This window comes from Callospermophilus lateralis, chromosome 1 (assembly GCF_048772815.1).
Source record: "Callospermophilus lateralis isolate mCalLat2 chromosome 1, mCalLat2.hap1, whole genome shotgun sequence".
Taxonomy (NCBI): domain Eukaryota; kingdom Metazoa; phylum Chordata; class Mammalia; order Rodentia; family Sciuridae; genus Callospermophilus; species Callospermophilus lateralis.
This window is the reverse complement of record NC_135305.1, coordinates 207,962,743-207,981,819: the sequence shown is the minus strand read 5'-3', so window position 1 is coordinate 207,981,819 and position 19,077 is coordinate 207,962,743. Positions and strand designations below refer to the sequence as shown.

Here is a 19,077-nt window from a genome sequence, read left to right as displayed (position 1 = left end):
TATTTTAATGTAATAAATTTGCATTTGAATTTCATTCAGCAGCTAGGTACCAGTGCTAATTCTGGTAGTTTTATTTTGCCTCTTCATTTTCAGTAGTACACAGATGAACAAGTTATTCAATACCACTGAAGCACAGCCCCTATACCTGCCATTTTATTATCAGTGTCATTGGTTGATATAACCCTTTTTACCTTCCTCAAGGCTTGTGGAAATACTTTGTTCTCAGTTTCTGATTTTCTTTAGATCCTAGGGGTTCCCAGAGCATTCTGCTTACTAATAAACAAATTTGTGGGTCTTCGGTTAAGTTCTCCTGAATTTTCCTTTATATCCAAGGGAACTATATACAGAACCTAGAGAAATAACAGGAAGACATTTAGAAAGTACATCTCAAAAAGTGGCAGACCTAAATGCTTGGAATGATTGAACAAAACTTAAAAAAAAAAAAAAGAAGAAGAAGAAGAAGAAAAGGGCTGAGGTGAGAGGGAACATGGGTTATGGAAACTATATACACTGGTAATAAAGCTTTCTGATATTTTCAGAAGAAAAGGAGACTGAAGAGAACAAGGAACTCACTGATACATGTAAAGAAAGAGAAAGTGATACTGGGAAGAAGAAAGTGGAACATGAAATTTCTGAAGGAAATGTTGCCACAGCAGCAGCAGCTGCTCTTGCCTCAGCTGCTACCAAAGCCAAGGTCAGCCCTTTGCAGAGGTCTATTACACTATGAATGGCCATATTGTTTTGAGTTAATTGGAAACATTTAGTATAAAGAGCCTTGCTCCCAATAGGAGATGACTATTTGCTTGAATGGCATTTCTAGGTTAAGAAATTCACAGGCAGGAGGAGGTTGGAAGAAAAAGGAAATCCGGTCCTAAAGGGTGACTTTTTTCATTCCATTCATTGTGTCATTTAGCCTTGTGAAGACTACAGAGATTGAAGGCATATACTGAAGTCCCTTTTAGGGACCAATTGTCTTTTTGTGATGAATTTGTCAACAGAACTTGTCTTGGACCATTGTTCAAATAATCTCTATCAGATTGAAATACTTATTATTTTTAAGACAAAAATCTTGTTTCCTTATATAAATACATCACCCTTATTACAGACTGAAAGGAGGGAGGGAACCGAAAATAGCTCTTTTTCTGCTTGAATTTGCCAGCTTTTCTGGGGGTGGTTTTTTTCTATTTATAATAAAGTATCGGCTGCACAGCATATTTAAGAAGACAAGAAAATGTTACTTTTCTCTACTTCATGTTAATTTAGCATTTTAAAGTATTCCAAACATGAATATATGAAGTTTTTAAAAATCTTTTCACTCATTCTACATTCTACCTCAGAAGTAGTTTCCTTCCATTAAGGTTACCACATTCAAAAAGCAGTGATTATAAGTACATTTCTAATCATTTTTTATCTTGAGCTTGGTAAAGGTGTTCTTTCATGCTTTTTAATTTCCTCAGAATTTTCAGCTCCTGTGAGTTTTTCTGAAAACGATTCATAAAAGACCCATAGATGAACCAGTTTCAACCACAAGGCCACTGTTTTGAGTGCCCACCCACATGGCCTATGTCCAGATGGTCTTGGGAGAATGGGTGTCTAGAGGGCATAGTAATGTTCAGTCAACCCAGCAGTTTCCCAGCTGATATTTACTATTATAATCGATTGACATCCCACATATTCATAGTTCCCAGGTCTTCCAAAGGTATCTTCTGATCTGTATGGCTTTTTAGCCCCATTTTAAGTATTCACTCTCCCCTACCACCACCAACACAGTTCCTCTAGGAAGTTTTGAGGTATACTCGTGCTTAAGTGAGTGCTAATATAGGTACCAATTTGTGTTTCATGTTTTCTAGTTTTATGCCTTCATTGGAAACACCGTTTTATGTCTCTTTGTCTTTTCCTAGGACTGTTTCGTCAGCTTGTCTCTGAGCTGAGTTCTTATTGTTAATGCCGTTACCAAAGTTCTTAGAAACTTTAAGGATTGTATTGTGCATATTCTTTCGTTTTATAGATGAGATGCTAGATGCTAACATGACTAGATGATTCAAGAACTTTTCTTTCTTTCTCATCTTCCAGGCCTACAACTTCAGGTGATCTTTGATTGCTCTTATTCTTTTAACATTACCTCTCTGGTCAGCTGCCAAATTCTTCCTAGCCCTCTAGGTCATCTGTTAATGTCCCACCCTCCCTTAGGTCAGCTTCCCTTACTTTTATTTTTTAATTTTTTAACCTTGGTACTAGTAATTGAACCTAAGGGTATTCTGCTCCACCACTGAGCTACATCTCTAGCACTTTTTTAAATTATTATTTATTTTTAAAAAATTTTAAGTTGTAAATGGACACGGTATCTTTATTTTTTATTTGTTTATTTTTATGTGGTACTAAGGATTGAACCCAGGACCTAGTAGAGGCTCAAGAGCTAGCTCCTGAACAGATAAGGTAGCATGCTTTCCCCATCCTGGCTTACCACTGAGCCACATCCCAAGCCCTTTTTTAATTTTTTCTTTACTTGTAGATGACACAGTACCTTTATTTTGTTTGGTTATTTTTTAATTTTGAGAAAGAATCTTGCTAAGTTGCTTAGGACCTTGCTAATTTGCTGAGGTCCTAACCTCAATCTTGGAATCTTCTTGCCTCAACCTCCTAAGTCTCTTTTGGATTACAGGCATGCACCACTGCACCTGACATGGAACATGTCCATTTTTGCATTGCATCCTACTGATACCTGTGACTTGCCCCACTGAAAGGAGGGGCATGACACTGGAAGTAGAGCCCACTGACAAGGTGCTCTCTGGGTCCCTTCCATCTGGGTCTTCAGGCTTAAAGGAAAGGAAGGACCCTGAATTATACTGCTTTAATAACTTCCCTCTCCATTCGTTTAAAATTTCAGAGTCTTTAGTAGGGGTTCAGAATTTCTTTGTGATCAGAACCCTTTTTGGTTTTCAAGCCTGTTTTCTTTTTCTTTTCTTTTCTTTTTTTAATAATTTTTAGTTGCCAATGGATTTTATTTCTTTATTTATATATGATGCTGAGGATCGAACCCAGGGACTCACGTGCCAGGAAAGCACTCTACCACTGAGCCACAAACCCAGCCCAAGCCTATTTTCTTAATGTGTACCTCCTGTATTATTTTCTTTATGCCATTCTGTTAAACAGAATCATGTTTTACCTCTAGCTTCCCTCAGAATATCTTTCTTTTACTCTTTCCTGTTATTTCCCCACTCAATATCACTGTGCTGTGGCCTTAATTCCTTGCCTGAGAAGGAATTAAACTGGTAGGCTACTTTGAAAAGTTTCACAAATACCTTGTGTTTTTCTCAGATATCACAGCTATTTAATATCTGCAGCTTTGGGCACAGAAATGCATTTAGTAGACTATCTTACAACTGTTTGAATTTTTTACTGCGTAGAAACTACCTTTATGGATCATTTGGCCGAAGCCTTCACTATTCAGAAAAGTGTCTACAGAATGCTGTTTCCCCCTGAGATTAAATTTCATTCTGCTCATATTTCAAATTACTAAGAAGTTATATTTTTGTTCTCCCCCCTGTACCAGAGATTGAACTGATAGCCACATCCCCAGCCTTATTTTGTATTTTATTTAGAGATAGGGTCTCACCGAGTTGTTTAACACTTCGCTTTTGCTGAGGCTGGCTTTGAACTCGTGTGATCCTCCTGCCTCAGCTCCTGCCTCAGCCTCCCAAGCCATTGGGATTATAGATGTGCACCACCACACCTGGCTAGATTTTCATTTTTATTATGTTTCCCTCTGGTTTGTGAATTTACTATACATGCTTATGCTCTATAGCTTGGCACATGTGAGCTGTTCTGTACCACTTACAGCTGCATCTGATATATCTCACAGCACATAATCATTTCTGTACTACATGGTAATCAGAGGGTAAGGAATTCACTTAAATTACTGTAATTAGTATAACTTAGCTAGCCAATCTAAGTTTCAGTTACTCTCTTAACTGTGTCTATAAACAGCCTTATTATTATTTATTAAGAGTTTGTCACCCTCTGACATGAAGTGATAATTAGTCTCTACATCAAGCTCCTGAACAGATGAGGTGGCATGCTTTCTGGTTTCTCCCCATCCTTACTATAGGAGATGCTCTTCAAGAATATGTCCATTTTTGCATTGCATCTACTGATAAGTTGTGAATTGTGCCACCCGAGGTAAGAGTGCGTGAATGTAAGCAGGAGCACCATTAGTTAGGTCCCTTCCATTGGAGCGTTTAGACTTAGAGGAAAGGAAGGGCCCAGAACTGTTGCTGGAATAAACTAGAATTTCTAAACATGTGCACTTGCACGCGCACACACTCTCTCTCTCTCTCTCTCTCTCTTTTTCCAACAACAATAGATTCAGCTCTTCCAAGAAAACAGGAGACCATGTTTCCTTAAAGTCACATACATTTCTTTCAGTTTTATTCACAAACCACTCCATGTTTTACATCCCTAAAATGGTGAAAATAGGTGTTAGCTCTGGGGTAATACAAAGTAATTTTCTTAATATCTCAGAAATATATCATAATTTGCTCATTTACATCTGAAATTTCTTCTGGAGATAGGAAAGTCAGCACTGTATTTGAGTTCCAAGGCTTTAATTAGGAAGTGTTGATTAAAATTGATTTACATTAAATATATTGAGTGTTGATATCGTATCTTTACTTGATAACATTCTAGAGAAAAAATTGAACTGATTGACTATTTTGCCTACAGTTAGCGCTGTTCACTTTCATCTCTATATAAGAACTACTTCTATTCTTTGGTTACAATCCATGTGTTATATAAAGTTCAGCTTAACCCTTTTCTACCCAGGTTACTATTTTCTTCTTATTAGTCATTTCTTGATGCTCTGGCTCCCATATTTCACGTGTTTTCTATGGCACACTCCCAGACCTGATTGTTCTTCTCATGAAGTGTTATGGCCCTCCTTGTAGACCTTTTTATTTTGAGATAGAGTTTTGCTAAGTTGCTGAGGCTGGCTTCAAACTTGGAATCCTCCTACCTCAGCCTCCCAAGTCACTGGGTTTACAGGTGTGTGCCAATGTACCTGGCTTCAAAATAAAGTTTTTGAAAAGGGCACAGAATGTAGTTCAGTGGCATAGCACTGGCCACACATATGCAAGGCTCTGGGTTCAATCCTCAGCACCAAGAAAGAAAAAAGTTGGGTTGCTGCCAAGTGACTTTCAAAAACCTTGGGATTTCTATGTATAAAATGTATTCTCTACCAGGAAAAAAGCTTCACCTTTATTCTCTTTCTTTTTATCCTTCTCTAATTTGAAGGATTTAGGAGTCTCCTGGCTTTAGTAATGCTGGTGCAAAGAAGCTTAGAGATGACACAGAAAAAGTTTAGAGGAGAATTACCAGAAACAAACATACCAGGATAATGAAACCAATGAAGTAGACAACAGAAGAAGGAGCAGTTAGTCTTTCCTTCTTCTTTTTTTTTTTTTTTTTTTGGTACGGGTGTTTGAATTCAGGGGCACTTAACCACTGAGCCACATCCTCAGCCTTTAAAATTTTTTTTAGTTGTAGAAAGACACAACATCTTTATTTTATCTATTTTTATGTGGTGCTGAGGATCAAACCCAGGGCCTCAAGTGTGCAAGACAATTGTCCTACCACTGAGCTACACCCCCAGCCCCCCAGCCCTTTTTTATATTTTATTTATAGACAGGGTCTTGATGAGTGGCTTAGGCCCTTGCTAAATTGCTACAGTTGGCTTTGGACTCATAATCCTCCTGCCTTAGTTTCCTCAGCCGCTAGGATTTAGGTGTGTACTACCACACCTAGCAGATTAGTTATTCTTTTTTTTTTTTTTAAAGAGAGAATTTTTTAATATTTATTTTTCAGTTTTTGGCAGACACAACATCCTTTATTTTATTTTATGTGGTGCTGAGGATCGAGCCCAGTGCCCCACACATGCCAGGTGAGCCCATTACTGCTTGAGCCACATCCCCAGCCCCTAGATCAGTTATTCTTGAGAAGTGATTAGAGCCTTGGCTGGAAAGACACATGTTTCAACATATAGGTGATGCAAGTTCCAGAAGTAAAGAAAAAAAGTGGACAATTGGAAAGAATATGGGAGGCATTGTTTTTAACTAAACTTAGAGACCTTTCTGTCTCTTACAGTTTAAGAGGAATGCCCATTAGATTCCTAGAAGTCCTGTTATGCACAGTGTTTGAAAATACTGAGGCTGCATCTTGTGCTGTTACCCAGAACTCATGATTTACTAATAGTATTTTGTATTTTATCTTTGTCCCAAAGCCATTTCTTAGTTTCAGACTCCTAATAGAAGAACTAGCTGTGAGAAGAGAGTATTTGTCAAACCCTACTCCATAAGAAAAAATTGTTTTTTTTCTCTCTGGGCATATCCGTGAGTTTGTTAACTACTCTGTTTTCCACTTCACTAAAAGAGATTGTGTTTCTGAACTTTGTACTACTTTATCATGAGTATCTCTTCTCTTTATTCTCCAATAGTATTACAGCCCCCCTGTCTTCTAAGCTCTTAACAGTGGTGTTCTTGAGGTTCTTCTAGCTCATGCTGTGTTATCCCACAACCAAAGTTACATTTTTGGTTATTAAAGTAACACTCCCATTTTTCAGATATTCTTTTCCAGTAGCAAAACTTAGTGGTTTATTAAACAACTATTTTATTGATCCTCTTGATTTTATGAAATCTGAATGCCAACCTACTAGGCAGTCCTTCATGTTGAGTCATTTCATGTTGGTATTTACCTCACAAATGAGTTCATCTAAAAGGTCCAAGAAAGCAACTTCATTGGAGTCCTACTCCTTGGCAGACATAGCTGGGTCCTTTTCCTTCTTGATGTGGTCTCAGCTCTCTCTAGCAGGATGTAAATACCACTTTCGTGGCCATTTGGTATTTTAGAAAGTACTTTGGAGAGACGGACCATGAACGTTCCCAAGTTTCCCTATTTTCTGTCTTGAAAGCAGTTAAGAGAGCCTGCCCAGACCCTTTTGATTCAACAAAGGCCAATCAATGTGTGGCTGTCTTTTTTTTTTTTTTTTTTGCACTGCCATATTTAATATACCAAAAAGCCCCTGCTAAGAATTCTATAGGAAAATACCCATGGAAGTATCATTCGTTCTTAATAGGCAAGGTAATGATAACTAAAAAACCTTTGGATTTGGGGTTTAAAATTTTTGTTCCAATTCTGCAGTTTACCAGATGTCTTTAAAAATCCTTATAATTGTCTGTAACCTTTAAGCAAGTAACATAGCTTTTCTGACTTTTCATTTTGTTTGTATCTATAGATGCTTTCTGGTCTTTGTGACAAAGTTATTTCAAGAATTAATTAATTAATGTGTTAAGCTGGAATACATTACACAAATGTAATTAATGTGTAAGCTGGAATATGTCATACATTGGTTTATTAAGATAATATTTAAGGGCTGGGGATATAGCTCAGTTGGTAGAGTCCTTGCCTTGCATGCACAAGCCCCTGGGTTCAATCCCCAACACCACAAAAAAAAAAAGGATAATATTTAAGTGTCTTTTGTATGGAAGACACTGTACTAAAAACTGGATTTACTTTGATTTCCAAAATAGTATGGATGGCCCCTGTGTCTTAGGAGCGGAGCTTACAGTCAGCTTATTAATCCTGAATCATTGGTCACTTGGGTTGAGCCATTAGAGTACACACACACACACACACACACAATCCTGGCTATGTAACCTTGGGGAATGGGTTTATTAGGTGAAATCCAATTAGGTATTATGTGCTATTTTAAGTTTTTGTGGAATGAACAGACTTATAACATAAATTTACTCTGTTTTTGCATATTTGACTTTCATACAAGTTATAAGTGGACTGCTGCCTGAATAACTACTTCAAGCTTTCACAACAGATGCTCCATGAATTGCAATGTGATTCTACAGTTTATTAAACTCCTTCAGTTCTTAGATATAAGACCAGACCCAGAGGCTAGCATTATAGTTCAGTGGTACAGCTCTGTGCAAACACACATACACACACACACAAAAGAATAGACCCAAAGAAGTTAACAGCTACCCTAAAATCACAGGATCGGTAACTGGCAGAATTAAGATCAAAACCCAGATCTCCAGGATTGGAGTCTGGTGTTCCAACCCACCTAGTAGCATCGTCTGATAAAATTCTCCAGGCCAATTAAAATATTTTCTAATATTTTATAACTGAAACCCAATGACTAGATAATAAATATTCATCTTCTCCCCTTTATCATCTCTGGTATGCCAATTGTGATTTAAGTTTCTAATTTTTATGAACCAAAAACTAAAGAACAGTAAAAAAGAACCCACTAGACAGTATTGTTAACTCCTTTCTCTCTCCTTTTTTTTTTTTTTTTTTTTTTTTTTTTTTTTTAAGTTCTAATTTGACACAATACCTTTATTTTATTTATTCATTTTTATGTGGTACGGAGGATCAAACCTAGGACCTTGCATGTGCGAGGCAAGTGCTCTATCGCTGAACCACAACCCCAGCACCTCCTCTCTATTAGTGTGTCTCTTTTCTTACTGCCCAGTTTTGTTTTCAGGCTCTTAAAGGAATTGAGTTCAGTTTCTCAGTAGAGTGACTCTTTCTCCTGTTGTTTCCACTCCCTACATCATGTTTTCCTTACTTTCTCTCTAAAATTGCCGAGCAAGCATAAATTTGGGTCTTCCCTAGGCCTCCTTGACTTTGGGGACTGGAAATCAGATAAGTAGATAGCACTGTAAATGTTGGGGAGGCTTTTGGAGTCAAAAAGCAAGGAGGCCTTTGGAGGAACTAATGTTAATGTGTTGGAGGTTCCCAACATTGTTAGTGCTAGGAGAGTAAGCCAACAAAGTAGGCCCATAAAGCATAAGCAAGGCTGCAACTTACAAGTGTTGCACCCATTATGTTCCAGGCACTGTTCTAGGGACATTGAGTCCTCATAACAAACCTACTACAGGTAGTTGTTTTTTAGTTTGACAGATGAAGAGAAAAGGTACCTTCTAGCCCTGTCTATACATACAATAAGCATTCTGTCCTCTGCTTTCTGTTAGCTGCTTAAAGAAAGCTAGAATGATAGGAAACTAATCTTAGTATGAAGGGAGACAAGCTGAATACATACAAAAAAAAAAAAAACTTTTAAAAACATTTAAAGCTTATTCTGATTAACTGCTCAACAAAATTAAACTCCCTTTAATGCATAAAATAGTAAAATAACTTCTGCTTGGACAGCCAGTTACTATTCTACCTCATACTTTGTATATCATGTTTTAGAATCTTCAAACCAGGATTTTTTTTTTTTTTTTAAAGAGAGAGAGAGAGAGATTGGGTTGTTGTTGTTTTTTTGTTTGTTTGTTTGTTTTGTTTTGTTTTGTTTTAATATTTATTTTTCAGCTTTCCTCAGAGACAACATTTTTGTTTGTATGTGGTGCTGAGGATCAAACCCCGGCTGCACGCATGCCAGGCGAGCACGCTACCGCTTGAGCCAAATCCCAGCCCCCATGATTATTTTTTTTTCTATATATATTTTTTTAAGGGCTGGGGATGTGGCTCAAGCAGCAGTGCTGGGTTCAATCCTCAGCACCACATAAAAATAAAGATTTTGTGTCCACTGAAAACTTAAAAATAAATATTAAAAAAAAATTCTCTCTCTTTAAAAAAAAAAATATATATATATATATATATTTTTTTTTTTTTTAGTTGTTGATAGACCTTTTATTTTATTTACTTATATGTGGTGCTGAGAATTGAACCCATTTCTTAACATATGCCATGCAAGTGTGCTACCACTGAGCCATGATCCCAGTCCCAGGATTTTAATCCTTTATATATTGTATGAAAATTGTAGGGACTGGAATTGTGGCTCAGCAGTAGAGTGCTCGCCTAGTAGGAGCAGGACCCGGGTTCAATTCTCAGCACCACATAAAAATAAAGGCATTGTGTTGTGTCCATCTACACCTGATAGATAGATAGATAGATAGATAGATAGATAGATAGATAGACAGACAGAGGAAAGAAAGAAAGAAAATTGTAGGGCCTAGTACAGACTTTGGTATGCTTTTTATTTTCTTTTCTTTTTTTTTTTTTTTTGATGGGGGCATTTTGTTTGTTTTGTTTTTACAGTATGGGGTGTTGACCCCAGGGCCCTTTACTACAAGCAACAATTCCCAGCTCTTCGTTTTTTTATTTTGAGACAGGGTTTTAAGTGCCCAGGCTAACCTCAAACCTCCTGCTTCAGCCTCCTAAGTTGCTGGGATTTCAGATGTCTACCACTATGCCCAGCTTCTAATTTTTACATGGAACTAACTAGATTTGTGGGACTTGGAAAAATAACTCGGAGCAGTTCTGTGTACTTTTTGTCCTTTCCTTTCAATGTCCTCATTAATAACATCTTATTTTTTATTACAAGTTTTTTGTTTTTCTTGTGCTGAAGATTATACTCAGGGTTCAGCACATGCTAAGCATATACTCTACCACCAGACTACATCTTTTTTTAAAAAAAATATTTATTTTTTACATGTAGACGGACACAACACAATGCCTTTATTATTATGTGGTGCTGAGGATAGAACCTGGGTCCCGCCCATTCGAGGCAAGTGCTCTACCACTGAGCCTCAATCCCAGCCCCTCCAAACTACATCTTTGGCCCTCACTATTTTTTAAATTCTCTTTTTCTGTGATCTTTCTGTGATTTTTTTTTTTTTTTTTCTTGGTACTGATGGTCAAACCCAGAATTTCTCTATCACTGAGCTACATTCTCAGCCCTTTTTATGTATGTTTTTAAATTTTGAAACAGTCTTGCTAAGTTCCCTGGGCTGGCCTTAAACTGTGATCCTCCTACCTTGGCTTACTTTATTTATTTTTTTTTTTAAATACATCCTCTACCACTGAACTATATCCCCAACCCCATTAAGATTGTTTTTAATTTTGATAAAGTATCACTTGTGCCTTTGATCATATCTAATAAATGTTTTATTTTATCCCAGACCATTTAGATTTACTTCTATTTTCTAGTCTAAGAATTTTTTAGTATAAGCTCTTAGATTGAGATCTATGATCCATTGAGTTAATTTTTGTGTATGATATAAGGTAATGGGCCAAACTAATTACTTTGCATTGGTTAACTCATCCAAATCTACCTTTAAACTTTGTTACAGAAATATTGGTGTGTGGGTGTGTGTGTGTCCGTCCGTCTGTCCGTCCAATATATAGAGAGAGAAGTAGACAAAATGAATCTCTACCTGTTACCTAACCTTGGTTATCAGTGTATTGTCTATCAGTCTTCTTTTATCTGTTTCTATTTGCTTTTGGACAGTTGCTGTACCTTCCTTAGGTTGGGTCTATGACTTCTAGATGTCATTGTCTCTTAAGTTTTTCTAGTATTATTCTATGTTAGCTAGAACATATCCTTTAATAGCATATGCAAAAAGTAAACTGAGTTCTTCATTTCAAAAATGTCTTTATTGTGTGTACTTATTTATTGATTTAAGTTCCTATACATGAAATCCTAATTTGAAGTTCATTATCTCAGAGTTGGGAAGGCATTTTGCCATTTTCCTCAAAAATATGAATTTGCTTTTAAGAAATCTAATCTAGGACTGGGGATATAGCTCAGTTGGTAGAGTGCTTGCCTCACATGCACAGGCCCTGGGTTCAATCCCTAGCACTACAAGAAAGAAAGAAAGAAAGAGAGAGAGAGAGAGAGAGAGAGAGAGGTTTTGTTTTGTTTCTTTGTTTGTCTCCTTAAAGGAGATATGTAAGGATATGTAAGGATTTGTCTCTCTGTCTTGTGTTCTTAAATTTCCAATGATGTTCACTGTGAGTCTTTTTCCATTTTACTTGTTTATTTTTGACATTTGGTGCCCCTTTCAATTTGAAGACATTTGTTCTGAAGTTTTGAGAAGACATGTTTTGGAATTTATTTAATAATGCATGGGGATGCCTCCAAATTCCTGAATAAATCTCATTAAATTAGAACAGGTTTTTTTTTTTCCTCCTCTTTTGGTAACTTGGGATTTGTTTTTATATATTCATACATGCATCCAAAATAACAATATAATTTGGTCATTTTTATTCCTTAATACTTCCCCTTTCTCTACGCTACCACCCTGTTTTTCTACTGGTTTTCTCTTTGGTTTTTGTGAGAACCCCCTACCTTTTTTTTCTAATTTTCACATGGCCCTTGACTTTTGAGGTTTAGTTTATTTCATTCAGCATTATGTTCTTCAGTTTTATCCACTTAACCAGCAAATGACATAATTTCATTCTTCATAGCTGAATAAAACTCCAGTGTGTATATGTGCATGTATGTATACGTGTGTGTATACACACCATAATTTCTTTACAAATTATCAGGATTCAAGGAGTCATAATCTCATAAAAATAGACCTAGAAACTAAAAACATTAATCCCCCCTCAGTAGTTATTAGTGATTTGTTGACAAAATTAAGAAGAGGTGTTTTTGTTTTTTTTTTTTTTTTTTTTTTTTGGTGCCATAGGATTGAACCTTGGGTTACTTAGCCACAGAGCTACTTCCCCAGTGCTTTTTTATTTTATAGGTGGGTACATACCTTTGTTTCATTATTTTATTTTTATGTGGTGCTGAGGATGGAACCTAGTGCCTCACGCATGCCAGGCAAGCACTCTACCACTGAGCCACAACCCCAGCCCCGCCCCAAGACTTTTTTGATGCCTCTTTGTAACTTTTAAATTTTATATTATGCATAAACTTATCAAAAATATAAATTATATAACAATATACAATGATAACAGTCTTAGAGTTCTGTAATATTTATTTAGACTGAGTAATAGGTATAGATTATGATAGTTCAGAAAAGTAAACATGATTATTATAAAGTTGTTGTGCTGAGGTTGTGGCTCAGCAGTAGAGCACTCGCCCAGCACATGCAAGGCCCTGGGTTCGATCCTCAGCACCACATAAAAATAAATGAATAACGATATTGTGTCCAACTAAAAAGTTTCTTTAAATAAATAAATAAATAAAATTGTAAAACCTCATCCTCATATTTTGCTTACATTTCTGAATCTTCCTGCATATGGGTCCCCAGAGCTTGAACATAAAACTACATTTCTCTTTTTCAACTGAGGAAAAAAAAAAAAAAAACAAGTCTTCCATTATGTGTCAGTTTAGCTCCTAGAAACCTTTTAAATTCTTTTATGTTAGCTTCTAGGTTCTGTAGGAAACAGAGCAGTAAGATAGCCACTCTATGCCATTTCTTACAAACCTCGTGTACAAGCAAGATGAGCACAAAAGTTCCGCAGGTATTATGAAGGGGAAATGCAAAGTGGTATTGGGAAGCCCCAGCTGGCATCTGTAGAAGGTAGGATTGATCTTTAGTCAGAGCCCTGGCCAAATACGGGTAATGTCCATTCTTTATACTGCTTAGCTGGCAAGAAGCATGAGTAGGACTACCATCAGGCTGGAGGCAGCAGATGGCAGACTTCCAGAGTAACTTCCTGTCTGCTCCTGTGTTTGCTTTTCTGGCTATGGATGCCATTCTCATGCTCTGGGCAATACTATTCTGTCCTTCCCCACACACAGTCTGCTCACCACTGGGAAGAGAGCAGCTTTGCATCTGCTCCTTTGCAGCTGAGGAGACAACTGCCTGCCTTAGGGAAGAGAGGATGGTGAGGGGAGGTACAGGGGAGAGGCTGAGGAAGTGTACCACAGGTCACCTATCAGAGCCCTAGTTTAACCTCTCCTCCTTTATAGGCTCTTTGATGGGAAAAGTTTAACATGAGAGATTTCCTTCAATCCTTTAAAAGGGTTGGTTTAGCTATAAGGACCAGGAATTTAAGGAGAGTTATTATTTTACATTGAAATAAGTGTTTGGAAGAGACATGCAAATTGGACATATAAAGCACACCCTCAGTTACAGAATTCCCACTTTGAGAGGGCTGGGGATATAGTTCAGTGGTAGAGCACTTGCCTAGTATACATAAAGCCCTGAGTTCCATCCCCAGCACTGCACAAAAGCAAAACAAAATTCCCACTTCAAATTGCATTTTTTAATGTGTTTTTTTTTTTTTTTTTAAACAAATACTTACCTAAATCATTTGAATGATCTTTTGCCCTTAGCATCTGGCTGCTGTGGAAGAGAGAAAGATCAAGTCCCTCGTAGCTCTCCTGGTTGAGACACAAATGAAGAAACTAGAGATTAAACTTCGACATTTTGAGGAGCTGGAAACTATCATGGACAGAGAGAAAGAGGCTGTAAGTAAGAGGAATTCCATAGTGGGTGTTTGACACTTAACCCTAACCACCTTTCAAAAATACAAGTTAGATAATATAAATAGTGACCTACCCCATTGGTCTCTGTAGCTCTATTCTGTCCTTTTTGGCTGGTTTGATTGTCCTTTCCAAAGGATTATCAGCCAGTGATTATAACTAAAAGGAACTCCATTCACTTTCTAAAACCAGTTGTCTAAGCTTCTTGTACCTCTTTGCTGTGTAGATACATAACGTTAAATTATACAAATTAGAACTTGGACTTACTTTCATTACCTACTTGTTATCAATGAAGTAAAATCCATATAATTTAATTATCTCATTCAGGGATTTTTCTTGATTACCCATCTTTTTCAGTATAAATATGAGGAAGTAGGCATTAATCTCAAGAGCCTCATTTTCTGTGATCCCTCCTGACATCCAATCTTGAACTTTCTCATCTTTCCTTCTCTCCCCTGTATATTGAGCCTCTTACACAACATTCTCTGGAGCAGAAACTTTTGACATAAGGACATGACCCAAACAGAAAAATTATGAAATAGTCCAAAAATGAGAAAGGATGCCAGGAAAATTAAAAAGAAGCACAGGAACATTTTGCTTTTTCAGAAATTCCATTGAGATAACCAGAGATTAAGTTCTTGGGAGTTTATTTTTTTTAAATGGGTTGAGAAGGAATTCATGACTTCCTAAACATAAGCTGAATGTGAGGATTTAGTTAAGAGTTTTCCTCCTGTTTTGATTTTTTAAATCTACATAGGAGATATTAATTCTCTTCTCTAAATAGAATTTTAAGAATAAATTATTGCAGAAGAGTGCACATTTTTATGGATCTATTTGTATTTTTTCAGCTGTTTCTCAGTGGTCAATCGAAGCAAGTCCTCTGGCAAATTCTTCCTGATGAGTAATCCAGGGGGGGAGAGTCTACTTCAGTAACTCTCATGCTTCCATCGCCACCATCCATCCCCACCACCCCATCCCCAGTTCCCTGATGTGAGCAGTTCCTAACTGAGTGTACTCTCAATCACTGCACTCCCCACATCTTTTTTTTTCCTTAATTGCTGATAGATCATTTATTTATTTATTCGTTTATATGTGGTGCTGAGAATCAGACCCAGTACCTCACACATGCCAGGCAAGTGCAATACCACTGAGCCACAGCCACAGCCCCCCAACATCTGTCTTCAAGCTCCTGTCTGCTATACTTTGGCCCTTTCCTGCCCAAGAGCCTTTGAGACCCCAAACTCATCTCCATTACCCTCTGCACCAACCATGCCAGACCACACATAGGCTTCCCTTGCAGCCTTCTTCTCTTTGACACCTGATTATATCCTGTTCTTCTACCAGGAAGATTTTTTTTTTCCCCTACTTTTTGCCTATCCCCTGTATCTTTCAGCTATGGGTGATATGCTCTCCTTTTTTACCGCTGTGGCAGCCTCGAAAGCACTTCCTATATATAATTTCCAATTCTTGTATCCACATCCCATACCAGAAAGTATACTCTTAAAGGGCAGGGACTTACTCATCTGTCTTCTTTAACACAGAACTGGCGCATCATAGGCCCTTATTTAAGTATCTTGAATGAATTCATGCCAGTGTCATTGTCAAAAGTTGAAAAAAATGGAAAGGAAAATTGGCCCTTGGAGGATTTAGTTTAATATGGAAAATAGTCATGAAAAGAAATACTAGTAATACAGAGTGTTCAGTGCTATTGGGGAAATAGAAAGGAGGAATCCCTGGGAGATGCAGAAAGGGAAAGGCTATCAGAGAAAATTTCTAGAGGTGTTGCTTTAGGGAATGAGTATTTGTGTTTATCCTTAATAAGCTTTTCTTTTGTCATTTTGGGGAGTCTCTTAGGGGACTCTGGCAATAGGGCTACAATATAATGAGTTATTGGCACATGCAGAATTCCAGTGGTGCTTAAGTAGTTACCAACAACAACCAGATGCCTTATTTTCATTCATGAAGCCTGAGTGATTTATTAGCCTTGAATGTTGGGGTGACCGTAGCTGAGCTCTTATAGAACAATGTCTAGATTGTCCAGGGGCTCGGCTCTTAGCTCTAAGTCATTTTCTTTTCAGAGAGTGAGTTTATACCACCAGTCTTTTACACCTGATAGAACTGGTCTGTTATCTAAGAATAGTAGAACCCTTATTCTTTTCCACTTCTGTTCATTGGCTCCCAGACACCCAGAAGCAGTATATAATGGCTTCACTTCTCTTAGTTCATCAGTTTTCCTTCTGTTGTAAATTTTTTAAAAATTTATTTACGTACTTATTTTGTACTGGGGATTAGATTAAATCCAAGGCCTTAAACATGCTGGGGCAAGTACTGTACCACTGAACTACATCGTATCCCTTTTTTTCAGACATGACCTTACTAAATTGCCCAGGTTGGCCTTGAACTTGGATCCTCTTGCCTTAGCCTCCCAAGAAGCTAGATTTACAATCATATACCACTGTACCCAGCTTTTTTGTAATTCATCTCAATCCTCTAAAGTGGAGTGTCACTGTTTTCCTCAGAGTGTTCTGATCTTCTGAGGCTTAGCAGTCCTCCTGCCTTGGCTTCCCAGGTATCTAGGACAACATCCATACACTATCACACCTGGCTCTGACTTTTTTTTTTAATATTAAATTCTAATCAGAGCACACAAATTATTTTACAATATAGTATCTGAACAAAACAGCACAACTGAAAATGGGAAAATACTGACACTATCCAACACACAGGGCTGCTCTGCTCAAATTTTTTGGAATCGGCTACATTTAGTACAGGAAAATTCTTTGTACAGGACAGTCCTTAACCCTGCCTAAAGAGTATCAATAGCTCAACTCTGTTATTTACCTATTACTGCATTAAAAATTATCAACAAAGCTTAGTAACTAAAACCAGATAATATTTATTTTCTCACATGGTTTCTGAAAAGTTATTCAAAACAGCGAGAGTGTGGTAAAGCACCCCAAAAGGGAAACCTATTATCTCAACCTGGAAGATACATCACTTCTGTTGTACCCTCCCAGCCACACAGACCAAGCCTAGTTCCATGGGTTCAGCAGGGATGGTGTACATATTAGGAAGTGGATGGTTAGAGGTCAGCTTGGAGACTTGCTTTGACAATGACCAGAATTAATCCTTTGAACCTCAGAATGTCTCCTGTTCATTTTTTGCTCAATTAAAACATGAGTTAGCCAGGTGCAATGACACATACGTAAGTCCCTCTCCTGAAGCAGGAGAATCACAAGTTGGAGACCAGCCTGGGCAACTTGGTAAGGCCCTCTCTCAAACTAAAAATAAAATAGGACAGGTGTTATGGTGCACGCCTTAATCCCAGTGACACAGGAGGCTGAGGCAGGCATATCACAAGTTCAAAGCCAGCCCCAGCAACTTAGCAAGACCCTGCCTCAAAATTTTAAAAATGGCCAGGGATATAGCTTATTGATTAAGCACCCTTAAATCCCTGGTATCAAAATTTTTTTTAAAAAAATGAAATAATATTGGGGGTATAGCTCAAGGGTAGAGCACCCCTGGGTTAAATCTCCAGTGGGCAGGGTTGGGGAACATGACCTGTTTTTCTCCACCTGGCACTAGTACTCTGTTCTGTGAGCAAGTAAAGCCATAACTACTAATCTCCTGGTGATTTTCACACAGAACTGTTGTAAAGATGAGAGAAGGATGGCATATGCCTGGCACAGTGTTTAGCACATAGTTAATATTCAGTAAATATTTATGTGCCTTCTTTTATGCACACCAGTATGCAGCAATGATATATGAATGTTAAATATTTATGAGCTGTTTCTGGCTTTGTGAATATTAGGTTACTCAGTGTGTTAAAGCATTTTATATAGATTTTCTCAGTTTGGTGAGACCCAAGCAATTTAATCTCCAAAAATTATTTGAGGAAACTATAAGCAAGGAAATACTTATGCTTTGAATCTCCCTGTTCAAGAATCCAGTAGTGATGCTGAATGGCGTAGTCTTAATTTCTTTTCTTTTTTTTTTTTTTTTTTTTTTAGAGAGAGAGAGAGAGAATTTTTAATATTTATTTTTTAGTTTTCAGCGGACACAACGTCTTTGTTTGTATGTGGTGCTGAGGATCGAACCCGGGCCACACACATGCCAGGCAAGCGCGCTACCGCTTGAGCCACATCCCCAGCCCCCGTAGTCTTAATTTCTTCATTAGTCCTTCTTAGAGATGAGACAGGTAGGTTAGGTTATGAACCTCTGTTCAATAAATGACATGCCAGGTCTTAAACCCATGTTACTTAGCAGTCTGGATTTATGTAGTATTTTATAATTTATAAAGAAATAAGCCATTTTTATCACATTTTAACCTAGGGACTCTGAAGTAGGCAGGTTTTGTCATCCCCTTGTGAGTCAATAAAGCTGATGCTGTGGAAAGTGAACAGATCCTCTGGTTGTGGAGCTTCCCAGCTCCCTAATTTCCTTGTGCCTACCACATTGCCTCAGTTCAACATTTTGGGGGGTGGGGTGGGGTAAGGGGTGTTACTGAGTTACTGAGGTTGTTTCTGAATTGTTGAGGCTGACCTCAAATTTGGAATCCTTCTACTACCTCAGTGTCCCTAGTCACTGGGATTACAGGTATGCACCACCATACCTGACCCTCAATTTTTAAAGAGCACTCTTACTTGCTTAACCCAATACACAGCAGATTCAGCATAATTTTTCTTTAATTAAACATTTGGTTTTGTTTAAAACAGATGTGAAGGTGGTTTTTTTCCCCCCAGTACCTTAAAATCAGGTGTTCTCTTGAGTCTTAAGTATTTGATAATTAAGAATAAGGATGTAGGGGCTGGGGATGTGGCTCAAGCGGTAGCACGCTCACCTGG

At 37.6% G+C, this 19,077-nt stretch overlaps 1 protein-coding gene across 3 annotated transcripts in view; it reads left to right on the top strand.

The window, feature by feature from the left end:
* Smarcc1 (SWI/SNF related BAF chromatin remodeling complex subunit C1) overlaps positions 1-19,077 on the top strand; it is a 148,344-nt gene that overhangs the window by 107,641 nt on the left and 21,626 nt on the right. For 2 of the 3 annotated variants that reach the window (XM_076844887.2, XM_076844904.1), the window contains exons 24-25: positions 540-694; positions 14,084-14,218. In XM_076844887.2, coding sequence (XP_076701002.1) covers positions 540-694; positions 14,084-14,218 — 290 coding nt within the window. The remainder of the gene's footprint in view (positions 1-539; positions 695-14,083; positions 14,219-19,077) is intronic. The other variant, XM_076844895.2, reaches the window with a different exon arrangement.